General features: G+C 43.4%; 1 protein-coding gene across 3 annotated transcripts in view; it reads right to left on the reverse strand.

Moving 5' to 3' along the window:
* Nucleotides 1-1,618: 1,618 nt before the first annotated feature.
* The window catches only part of shisal1b (shisa like 1b), a 35,023-nt gene continuing 23,958 nt past the window's right edge, over nt 1,619-12,683 (reverse strand). The window contains exons 4-6 of one of the 3 annotated variants that reach the window (XR_011035257.1): nt 10,625-10,927; nt 5,607-5,721; nt 1,619-5,532 (exon numbers count right to left, since the gene is read on the reverse strand). Coding sequence is in view for 2 of the 3 variants with exons in the window: in XM_068314037.1 (XP_068170138.1) it covers nt 10,621-10,927 (307 nt within the window). In the remaining variant the exon portion in view is untranslated. Of the gene's footprint in view, nt 5,722-10,620; nt 10,928-12,683 lie in introns of those variants that run through there. The other 2 variants (XM_068314038.1, XM_068314037.1) reach the window with 2 other exon arrangements.

Genomic DNA, 12,683 nt, shown 5'->3' on the forward strand with positions numbered 1-12,683 from the left:
ACCTTATTCCTCGGGTGATACAGGACACAACAAGAAGACATTTTTGGGGACGTCCTGTCCTCCATGTTCGAAACTGACTTAATGAGGTTGTCATCAAGCTGTGCAGAAGCTGTTCTGGAACAAGTAGGACTGGTTCAGGACGGAGAAACTCCAGGTTAGAGACGCGTGATTTAAAATCCATTTGTAATTGAAGGCGTTTAAATAATTCTGGCGGTTTGTGTCGGGCTGACGGGCCCTCATGTATTTATTAGAACCTCGTGAGACGCCGCCACATGATCTCAAAGCACTTCTCCTTGTAGCTCAACATGTTCTGCATGAATTACATTCATCACTTTTAACTTTTAATGACACAACTTATCCAGACGGTTCCGCTGATGGACCCTGTCTTCCTCCTCCTCCTCCTCCTCCTCTTCACCTTCCTCTCATCCTTCTCCTGACTTGTTTTGAACTGATTTTTGTTCTCATGTTTACTCCTCGTGAGGTTCCGTCCCCCTCTTCAGCATTACTGGTAGACGAGCTGGTTTCAAATGGACGTCATGAGTCAGGGACATAACCATCTGCTTGAGATGGATCTTAATGTTGGTTCTGGTGCCACAGAAGATCCGGCCGGAGCAGAAATGAGGCCTAATGGAGTTTTAATAGATAAATGATGGCAGGATGTATCTCAGACTCCTCAATAACAGCAGGATGAGGAAACGCGGAATGTGGTTTTTAAATGGTGATTGATGGGAAGAGCTTTGTTTTCTGCCATACTGGAATAAAAAGGGAGTAAAAGGAGAAGCAGAACCGAACGACAGGCAAATGTGACAGTCCAGTAAAAGCAGAAGTCAGAGCTTGTTAGGAGAGCACAAAGCCACCCTGACAACGTCTGGTTGCCGGGGTCCTTTGACGTAGGTGAGCAGCAGCAGGTGCCTGATAGGAGGCGAGGTGTTCCAGCCCACCACCGTCTCCATCGCCTCATATTTTCACCCTCGCCTCTTTTCTTCAATGGTGTTTTTACGTCAGCCCGGTTTTCAGTCCATCTCCTTGACAAGACCACCGTGTTGAGGTGGGGTGAATCATCTGGCGGGGTATTGATTGACACGAAAAACAGTTCAGGGAGAGGCTGAAGAAGCCTTCAAGCCGACACAAAGCAGAAAAAGGTCAAGTCAAAAACGCAGCTGAATAAATCGATAGCGTGACTCAGCTTCAAACCTCAGACCAGCAAATACAATAAAGGAAATGTGAGTTAATGTGAGTTCTGAGCTCCTCTGGATGTCGTTGTGGTGTGTGTGCACTGCAGGAGTGACAGTTATAATCCCCTAATCCAGTTCGGATGATGCTAAAAGAAATAAAACACTGCGTGTCAAAGAACACCCGGTCTAGATTAGAATGTTCCGTGTCTCTGGAGGGGAACCACGACTGATAGAGGGATCAGTCTAGTTTGAGGGAGACAAAAACTGAAGAAAGGATTTCTCCTTCATCACAAACATGACATCATGTTTCTGTCACATGCTAGTTGACCTTAGCATAAAAGGCTAATCAGTTATGGCTTTAATCTATGTTTGAAAATTAATCCAAAGAATGAACGTTCTGACAGCGCTCTCATTCGGTTTAATTTCTTCACAACACAGAAGACTTCATCATGAAAAATTATTAATCAGTTTTGTCTTGCTCTTCGTCTTGGAGGAGGAGGAGGAGGAGGAGGAGAAGTCGATCATGACAGCATTTTTAATCTTTTGCTCCTGTTCCAATCATGAAATAAAGGATTCTCCTCGACACAGAGGGATTTAAACACACTGGAAAAGATAAAACTTTATTTCTCCCTGTCGTGACAATACAAAGTCAACAAGTGCAATAACGATCCAACTGAAAACGGTACTTTACCGTCTATCTAGTAGTAAATACAGACAGAACGTGGTGCACATCATCAACACCACCACACCCAACACGTGAGGTATCAACCACTACAAAGCTTCTGTGTACAGGTGGGTATTCAACCGTAAGGCAACTGTTAACCATGATGACCCGGAGAGACTGGGACAGACGCGTGGCCCCGCCCACTTCCCCATCCTTTTTTAAAAAATATTTTCAATTTAATTGGGAAGAGGGTTGAGCTACAGTTTATACCACATCACACCAGACCGGAGTCAAGACTGTTTTTAATAAAACACAACATCAGAAGAAGAGGAGTGTGTGTGTGTGTATGTGTGTGTTTGGGGGGGGGTTCCTCCTTTGTGTATCCATGTGACCCTGCTACAGCCTGTCAGAGGCAGCGTGAGCCCCCCCACCCCACCCCCACCCGGCTTTGACTTGATAAAACCATCCCACCTCTGTCTCATTAGAGGTCAGAACCCAGCGTAGAGCCCAGAAAAGAGACGCGATCCCCCCCTCGTCACCTTTTCCCCACTCGGTCCAGCATTGGGTTCTAATTAATTCCCTTTAGTGCACCTGTTAAAAACCTCTCCTCCCTGTTTGCTCCTGCTGTGGGAGTAAGGAGTCGGCTTCAGGAGAGAGCAACAGAGTGTAATTTAGAAGCGCCGCTTTGTCTCTGGGCCAATTATTTCTTTTGGACACGTCCTATTCCCCTTCGCCTGGAAGCCCTGGCACGAGGCCCCCGGGACAAACGCAATTAAACTTTAGCCACTGAAATGGGAATTAACTTCGGCTCTAACAACTCAGCAAATGTGAATATTATTGCTGTTAACAGAGGACGACGCCGGCAGATCGCTTCTAACGGCTCACGAGTTCACGGATAAACAGGACGGCTGGTTTCTGTCTCCTGGTAGCAGAGATTAGAACAGAACACAAACAGGTCCTGTCAGATTAGCGGTTCCAGATCGGGACGCCACTCCCGCCGTCCGGCCCGTCCACCTGTCCTCACATGCTCGGTTTATTCTGGCGCCGATCGCTGCTTCTTTGATGCTCAACATAAACGACTGCATTTTCAGGATTCCAGAGAATTTGTCTCGGTAATTAAATTAAAGAGAAACGTTTAATCCACGACAAAACATCATTCTTTGCCAAATAATGTGAGCTTGTCAAATCCTCTCACGCTGAATAGGGCTATGCGATATGAACAAAATCTCTTTTTCCATTCCAGTTCATTAAATATAATCTATAATCATGACTGAATGAAGAATAAAGGATCACATATAAGGTATTATTTCTTTCTAGGTTTATAAGCGTACACTTGACAAAAGATTATTTTCAGTTGGAATCCGCCACCATCGCTGACAATGAACAGAATTCCAGACTTTTGAATTGTTTGAGCTCATTTTGTTCTTTTTGTTTTTGTTTGGGTCGTTTTCCGTCACAATTCATCTTTTGTTCTGCTTTTCTATTGATTGTTTCCACCTGTATTTTAGAGTCTTGTCCTCTTCCTGTCTGTTTTCCGTCTGTCCTTCATCTCTTCATGATTCCTGGTGATTTCCTTCTTGTTTTCCTGAGAGTCTCTGGTGATCCCATAAGGTTTGGATAGGATTTAGTCTTATTTTATGCATTTTTTTAACTTGGATTTTATTTTTTCCTTTTTTCTTGATTTGGAATTATTGCTTGGATTTTTGACCCAGTTAACTGGTTCTATTTTTGCATGTGTTTTATGACTTTATACTACCCGCTATATAGTTGTCTGGAACATTTTTTGAACTATTCTATTAAAAGATTTTTTTTTTTTAAATCATCCATCTGGGTGTGTATTTATGTTATATATTTGTTTATTTTCAGTAAAAAAAAATTAAAATAATATTAAATTTCAAAGTACTCTCCTAAAAGGCCTTTAACCCCAAATCAGATTAATATAAAAGGTTTTTATTTACTGGAACTCAACAGTAATAAATAAATAAATATGTAAACTTGAGGACTGCTTGTTTCTGATGGTGCTTTCTTTTTTTCCTTAGATGTTGTGACATCAACTCATTAATTTTTTTCCTGATAGAAACTCTACCTTTGAAAACCTCCAAAACATAAAAATATTACAAAATGAAATATAAAGAGTGAATAGAAAATGCACTGTTGTCGGTTTCTTACAGAGAACGACTTGAAGGTCAACAAACATGGCACTGAATGACCTCCAGCATCAGGACCACTCTGTTCACTGTTCACTGGCGGAAAGAGAATTTGTCAAGTGAAGGACGTATTAGATCAGAAATCATATCGCACAGCCCTGACGCTGGGTTTTGGTTTGTCGGTATTATTTAAAAAACATAACCACATTCTGAAAAATCTTTTTTCGTGTGTGTGTGGTTGATGTGGAACTATTTTCAGTCGGATGTGACTAAAAACAATCTTCACTTGTAGTTCCAAAAGACCCTTCTTTGTCTCATAATACAGTAAACGGAAACCCTGTATGTTTAAATATAAGAACAATTTAGATAACTGATCTCCATTCTCACCATGACAACAGACAGTTTTATCACCAACAAAGACAACTTCTGACTGATGAGGAAGAAACTGGGAGATGAAGTCATCTGCAGGTCTAATCTAATCTTTTCACTATAAAAGTTTAAATTATTTTTCTTTCTGGATACACAAATGTTGGATATGAGTCTCACAAACACATTTATCACGTCACGCTCTTATTGAACATAAACTGATCAGTGACGATGCCCAGTGCTCGTGGGACAGACGTCCAACGCTCCGTCTCTTCCTTAGGATTCGGCTGCTGTACATTATTGCTGGAGGGGAGTTAATGTATTTTTGTTTTTTTAACATTTCTAATATGGCTGATTGCCTACAATTGTGTGTTACTAATGTGGGCTGCACAGTGCTCCTTTAGGAAGGAACCAAATGGATGCATCATATTGCTAATGGAGCAGGCATCTCCGGTAATGAGGAAGGGCAAACAAGTGGTCGGATGAGGTTACCCAGGCAACTGTCTCACTAACCTCACGACTAATGTCTTGGATGGGCTTGTGTGCTCCGAGCCAAAGGTTAAGGTTATGTTTATCTTAGCATAAAGCTTCTCTGAAAGCATCCCTGATCCTCTTCTCTGTTCCGGGTGAAGAACTTCTTCCTTTTCTTCACAACCACTGAACTACATATTATAGAAACCGTTCAACTCTATGAATTTATGGCGCTGTGTCCTCGTCAGACGTTACAATATCAAGAACTCACTGGTTTTGCAGAAGGTACGATACAGTTCTTCAACATGGCTGCAGACATCTCTAGTCTGGTTGGAGAATAACAAAACATTCTAGTCTACGCGAGATGCTCAGCATCAACCTAAGCTGTTACATGTTCTGAATGTTAACCACTCATCTATTTGTCTGACTAGTTCACATAAATAAATCACCAAATAGATAACTGTCTAACTGCTAATGAACACAAACTGACAAGGCAGTTTAACGGACATTTCATATCTAGCGAGATGAGCTTCTTTTTAAAAACAGGCAACTTGCCGGTCCGAGTTCATCCAGCTCCGTCGGGGCTTGTTTGGAACGCTCTGGGCCTCGGCGCCGGCCTCAGGGGGTCTTTGTTTTGGACGTGTCCATCATCCCTCTGCTGTGGCAGCAGCGGGACAGTCCTTGATGAATCCTGGTAGCCTTTGGTTAACTGGGGGTTTGAAATGCCACATTGGTTCATGGGGTTTGTGCTCATCAGAAATTACTACAGTATGGCTAGCCCACCACCGTGTGTGTGTCTGTAGTCCAGAGGGGGGGGGCGTCTAGGGGGCGTGTCCTCTGTACCACGTGAGGAGATGAGGTGTTGCTACTCTTCCGGCCATCCACTCACAGAATCCTTCTGCACGGAGAGAGAGAGAAAACAGGAAATAAACAGGAGTACAGACGCAGGTTACAGACGAGGGGTTTTGGATTGGCTGTCAGATCACAACGTTTGTGTTTAATCGCCCAAATGAACGTTCATATAACAACATATTGACTTTAAAACTTGCTCAAGGCATGAAAACACAAAGACTGATGTGATAATCCAACTTTATTTTTCACCTTATTGATCTACGCCTCACCTACAGCTGTATGGACGGATGGGACTCTTCACTGTTGGCAGGCTGGTGAGAAACGGTTGTTCATTGACACAAGTTTCTTTCCACTAAACAAATGTGATAAAATACAAAAACTTCAACCCCACCAGCTTGTGGCAATCCCAGCAGTCATTCTTCAAGTTGCAAGGAGCTGCACCTCCTGCTCCCCTTCAGCCTGCAGCACAAATCTTTGCCTGGCTGCCTTTGTAGCATCTATGGTGTTAATTAACTCGCACCACATGGAGAGAGTGGTTTTAATTGGACCAGGTCTTGGCTTGCTGCTCTGTGGACAGACAGTCACCGAATAATTTCCTAATGTGCATTTCTATTATTACCATAGAGTCAACAGGTCGGTTCAGATGTGGATGTGAATATTCAGGAGGTAAAACCTGGATCACAAAGTTGGAATGTTGTGTAAAGAATCCTCTAAAAGAATTTTATCAAAATTTTTTCAGTAATTTTGCTAAAACTAAAAGCAAATTCAGCATCGGGAAAATTTTGTTGATGTTTCTTCAGAGGAGGAATCTGTTAACTGGGAGCTGGAAAAATAGATTTTACTCAACCTCAACTGTACTAACAGAAAAAGATGGAATATCAGCTCAGTATACATATACATGACTCCTAAAATGATATCTAAACGTGTTCATTGATCACACAGGACAAACTAAAATCCGTAATTCTTTTCTTTACCTTTGTTGTGGAGCGTTTTGATGTCATACAACATCCTAACAATCATAATAAAACGGAGCGAAGGAGCAGCTTAGTTTTGAAATGTAAGATTGAATCTAACAAACTTTATTTAAATATTCAGTGGAGACTAAAACAACACCAGATCAGAGATTTGTTGCACTTCTGAGTAAAATAAGTGATAGGAGATTCTCACTGCTGGTCTGTTAAGTTTTAGTTCTGACGCGCAGACAGCCAGAGGATGATGATGCTGCCCGACACCACTAATTGCTAGAAGTCGACTTCCAGGCACAAAAAGTTGGTGAAAATTGGGGTACAGGCCAAACTTTGAATGTCCTATAGCAGACAATCAAGCTGCTAAAACAGGAGCTTCCAGGAACAAGTTTGATTGAGGTCACATGAGAACTCTGCTCAGTGGGACGGCAACTGTTTCCTGTGGCGATATGATCGTTCAGTTTTCCTGACAAACCCTCACTCTCCAGTGAAAGGAGATCCGATACGCTTTCATCAGCACCACTCTGAAGCTGGAACAAGCAGCCTGCTACATTAGCTTAGCTAGAAGACTGGGAGAGGGGGTAGCTAGAGCTTGGTTGAAAGAGTGAACACACACACACACGCATGCACGCACGCACACACACACACACACACACACAGGGCCTGTAGGCATTCAAACAGAGGAGAGGATGATGGTAGAGCAGCAGGCAGCTAATTTCTGGTGCGCCCCAATGAGCAGCTTGTTTGGGGACAGGGCCTTGCTCAAGGGTACCTCGACAGTGCTCAGGAGGTGAAATGGCAACTCTCCAACTACTAGTTCACACTCCAGATATTTGGTCCACGAGCAGGTCTGGACCCAGCCACCCTCCAGCATCAGACCTAGTGGACAGAGCTCCTGCCGCCCCATCGGACATCAGATTATATCGGAGAAACTGCTTCATTTCAAACACGGCTCAAGACGTAAAAGTTAGTGACTTGCAGAAACCAGTGAAGATCTGCTTGTCTTTTTTGACCGGCTCCCGAACTGCGTCTCCGGACAGCTATCTTTGTTTCAGCACCTCCTCTGCAGGAGTCGAGTCCAGATGCCTCTGAGTTAGAGGACTGCTGTATTACGGTCGTGTGTTGATCATTTTAAGCATCAGCATGGCTGCAAGGATGACGTGTTGTCAGCATCCATGTCATGTGCTATTACTAACTGACCCGCAGTGCAAATTACTGGCTTGTTGCTGCCATGCAGTGACACATCACCCTGAAAAAAGTCCAACTATGCAAAGAAACTGTTCTGTCTCTCACCTCCATCTCACATCATTTGGTGACGGATGGCACTAGGTACCTTTTTTTTTTTACGAGTCTGCATACATGAATAAGAGATTCTGATAAATGGTATCCATGGAGATAAACTCACAACAGCTTCCCAGGCCGCCCACACTGAACCCCAAGCGTATCAGCAGCAGTGTATTCCAGCGATGTGGTAAACAGCATTCCACCGTTCTGACCAAGTAGCATGTTGTGTAAAGAAAAAGACGCTTTGACTTCACATCCTGCAGCTCTGCTAATCCCGTCTGCTGGATTCCTGCTTCGCTGTGCGACAGGGTTGTTTGTAGATGCATGCCGATCCAGTTGTGGGACTTGACCCCATGTCTTTGTTTACAGTTGGCCGGCAGATGTTCAACTAAGTGGATCCAGTTTTCTGAGCCAGTAACCAAGCATCCTCCCCCCGGGGGTGGATGATTTGAACCCACCAAGTTAAAAAAACACGGCCATCTGATGACGCACTGTGTGTGGGCAACGTCATCTTATGTGCATGACGCTGTCAGCCATCAAGGTGGCTCAACAGGAGGAATTCTGAGGAAGTGGCTGCGGACTGGATCTTCTAATTCTGGCCCAGAAACGGCGGGAGACTTCATTTTACTCTACTGATGTTATTTATCACAGAGGACTATTCTTAGCTCTGTAACTGCTGCCCTGTTTATCTATTAAAACAGAAACTTGCACAAGACAATCCCATACTGCTACGCCTCAGTCATCATCAGCATGGATTCTGCGCCTGGTTTTCTGCACCGTTATCTAGACATCCTTGCATTCATTGTTTTTGTAGACATCCTCCTGCTAGAGGCTGGAGATCTGCCACCACCTGGTAAGTCCTGGATTGATGTGTTCTATCACGCTGGACTGCCTTTGTGTCTAATGAAGAGGCTCTGTAGACACGTCCAGTGTGAATTAACCCGAAGAACAGCCCCAAGATCCCTCTGCAGCATCCCAGTCCTTCCAATCTACGCTTCTCCCAGTCCACACAGCTTCTGAGAGCCATTTGTCAAACCTTGGCCCACATTAAATTATCATGGCCCGAGAGAGAGAGAGAGAGAGAGATGTCTGGGAAGAGACTCCAAGCTCCAGTCGGACAGATAGGGTGTCTGAGACTGAATGAAAAATTGACTGCACAGAAATGTCGGTTTGTTCACACCGTGCCCAATGTTTTCGCGGCGGCGATGCGATCCCTGCGGATGTCGCACGTTGCAAACCAATCTCAACATCGTAAATCAACTCGTGAGTTTTAGCGACACAACTATGCAGCACCCCAAGACTCACATTTAATAAAGGATAAAATGAAACGACAGACGATGGCATTTTGCCACGGAAACTGGGTGAAAGAGTTGAATCATTCATTTTACATACGAGTTCAGGCCCCCGGTCGGCATCATGTGATGCTGGTCTATCAATTAGTAACGACGGCTTGTGATGAGTTTGCTATAATTAAAACTGGATCTCTTTTAGAAATAGTGTGAAAGACAAATACAGACCGGGGGTCTTGTAAAAAATTGTCCATTATTGTGCGGAAGTCTTCAAATATTGACGGTGTGTGTTACTGAACGCTGAGTGAATTCTGCAAAGAGCAGATTTACAGAACTCGTAGTGGTTGTGTATGTGAATCCTGTTCTTATGGGACTCTTAATAACGGAACTCAAAACTGTGGAGCCTGATGTTTGAGCTTCCTCCCCACTGACTCAACACAAGTATGTCAGACACGCTCTAATTTGTCCCACTGGCTCCACGGCTTTCCTGCCATGTTGCTCTTTACACAGGGAAGTTAGCGGTAAGAGCAAGCACAAAGGAAATTTAAGAATGGTTCTGTAAGCTTCTGTTTCACCGACGTTAATGTGTTTATCAGAGCAGAACTCATTATATTCTGTAACAGCACAAGGTTTATGACTGAATCCTACACTACATTTCTGTCCCTGTGTTTTATTTCTCTGTTTATATTGCGATTCTCCTTCACATTTGCCAGATCCCTTAATGACAAGCGTCTCTAGTAGTTTGTAGAGACTCTCCCGCTGCTAGCGTGATGCACAGCATTAAGATCATCATCCTTTTGGAACGTCCAATCACGTCCAAGATTCATCTTCCTCCAGATGGAGAGGTTTTCTTCTAGGATCCCCCGATCCTTGATGGAATCCATCTGACCCTCTACACGCTCTACATTCTTCCTCCTCCAGACGTACCTCTGATCCAGAGGCCCCAAAAGGTCCTTTTCAGTTTCATGGCTACACAGAACAGCCTCCCAAAACTTGGATGCCCCCTGTCGAGTTGAATTCCCTGCAGTAGCTGCAGCTAACATTAGCTTCTATTTTTTTCTTTTATCACACAGCCAACAACTGAGTCCATCTGAAATTCCTCAGCAGCATGCTATTTAGTGCTAAAGTACAGAAATTTGGGTGCAGTCAAAACAGGAAAAAGTTGAGTATTTCCACAAAGATTATTAAGAAACAAGACACCCTTTTAGAACCCCAGCAGCCTTTTTCAGTGTTCCTCTTATCTGTTGTATATAAATTATTTACAGACTGCCAACTTTCCCACAAAGGCACCGGCTGTTCCCCAGGAGGTCTGTGATGCAATTCTTAGCTCACTATCTGCTGATTTTTGCACCTTTAAGTCGAGGCGTGTGTCAAACTGCCGGCAGGCGGTCGTCTTGTGACAGTGACTCACCATGCGGTGGATGTGTTGTACGGCAGGAGGGTGGGGCTGTGGCTCTCCCCCCTGAGGCTGTGTCTGGGCTGGTAGTGGCTGGAGACCATGGGCTGGACTTGAGCCTGGCTTTCGCTCTCCTCTGGGATGGACCTGTGCCACTGGCTCCGAGCCTTCTTCAGCCAGCGTCCTCCCAGACCCCATTTCTCCAGGTAGACTCGACACAGCTCGTAGTTTATGGCTGAGTAGTACAGGAAGTCCAGCGCCAGCAGCACCATGACGAAGAAACCATAGATCCACACACCGACCAGGGCAGTGTAATTACTGTAGGGGGCAACAGAATGGGAGCATTAGCACTGCAGAATCTGGGAAAGGTGATAAACACGCCTCACATGCTCTTAAGTCCCAGTAGGTACGATGGAGCTGCCAGGTGTGAATGTTTGCTGTTCATGCAGGAAGACTTTCATCAAATCCTCCCTTGATAACAAGTTAAATAATTCTATTGAAATCCGTCCTTCTGTTCCATTTTTAAAAACGGCCTCCCAGAATGATGGAGAACGTCATTAGGCTTTTTAATCATTTTCTCTGAATGTCTCTGTTCCAGGTTTTCAGCACTCATAAATGTTCATGTTTCAAGCTGGATTCATGTGAGGAAGATTTGGATGAACAGATGAACAGAGGTCGCTTCCTGAGAGAACAGAAAGAACTCTCATGTTCAGACTGGGATGCTAAGTATTTGTGCTTGATGTTAAGCTGGTAATATCAGATGAATTGAAAGTGATTCAGTCTTATTATGATGCTAAGGTAAAAAAGGAAACATATCCTCAGCTATATTCACCAGACATTTACCTGTAAAATAGCTTATATGTCTATTACATTAATCTGAGGGGGTGATGGCTTCCTGTTTGTCCATCCGTTGTATGAGCAGCAATCTCTGATTTCCTATACATTAGTAGACAATAGGAGCACTAGCAGCACGTTACTAGTTAGCGGGCGAACAGCTGATTAGCTCAATGTAACAGGGTTCCATCTCAATTTGTTTTCTTGAGTCACAGAATTTGACTCAAGGACAGAAAAATAATCACAATTAGTGATTTGTCCTCTTCTACTCAGTTGTCATCACCACTGCAGCACAAATCTGATCATCACTAAACTATTTCTGGGCACTACGTCACACTTACATGTAGACTCTGACAGCCTCATCAGCCATCAATCAGGTGGGGGGATCTGCAGCCGTCTGTCCCACTTCAATCAACTGGATGGATCAGGAGAGTTTTTAGATTTGTGGTCGTTTTGTCAGCGATCTGTTTTTGGGATTTTTTTTTTTTTTAGTTTTTTTGACTCTTAATTGGCTTAAGATCAGAATGGAACTTCATGTTTGGTGTTGGCTCTGCCATTTAGAGATCCATTACATCCAGAACAACGGCCAGTCTGTCATCACACAATGAAAGTGATGTAGAAATAGTGATTAAATATGACAAGCAGCTGTTTTCAACAGATAAATGGAAACAGTTCTAGTGATGATTCAAAACATCTGAATTTAGCTTCAAAATTGTGTCAGACATCTCCGTTTGACATAAACCAGAAAGAACACACATCTGTAGTGATGTCACAGATGATTGATGCTAAAAAGTTTAACACACCATCTAATTCAAACCTGTATTTTGTTGAATGTTTTAATAATTTTTGGGGTTTAATTTCTCCACCTCTTCAACAACACAGACGTACCTCCAGGTTTTCTCTTGTTATTCTGCCCTGATGCTGCTAATCCACTCATTACTTCAGATTCACAGCCACACGACTGTCAGAGTGATGGACGATGACTCACTTAGAATCAGATTTGTAGTTCTATTGTGTCTCACATGACAAAGAGAACTGACAGTTTGCTCTTTTGAACCAGGATTACTCAGCATTATTTAATTAATTATTTGTTTATTTAATTATTTATTTTGCACCTACATTTTGATTCTCCAGAAGCCCTCAAAGGACGAACATTTGAGGTTTTACCTCAAGCTGTGAACTAGAACATTTTCACCGTGCGCTGGGAGTCATGCCAGAGTTATGGCTGGTTTAATTTGCT

Source organism: Antennarius striatus, chromosome 4, assembly GCF_040054535.1.
Source record: "Antennarius striatus isolate MH-2024 chromosome 4, ASM4005453v1, whole genome shotgun sequence".
Classification (NCBI taxonomy): Eukaryota; Metazoa; Chordata; class Actinopteri; order Lophiiformes; family Antennariidae; genus Antennarius; species Antennarius striatus.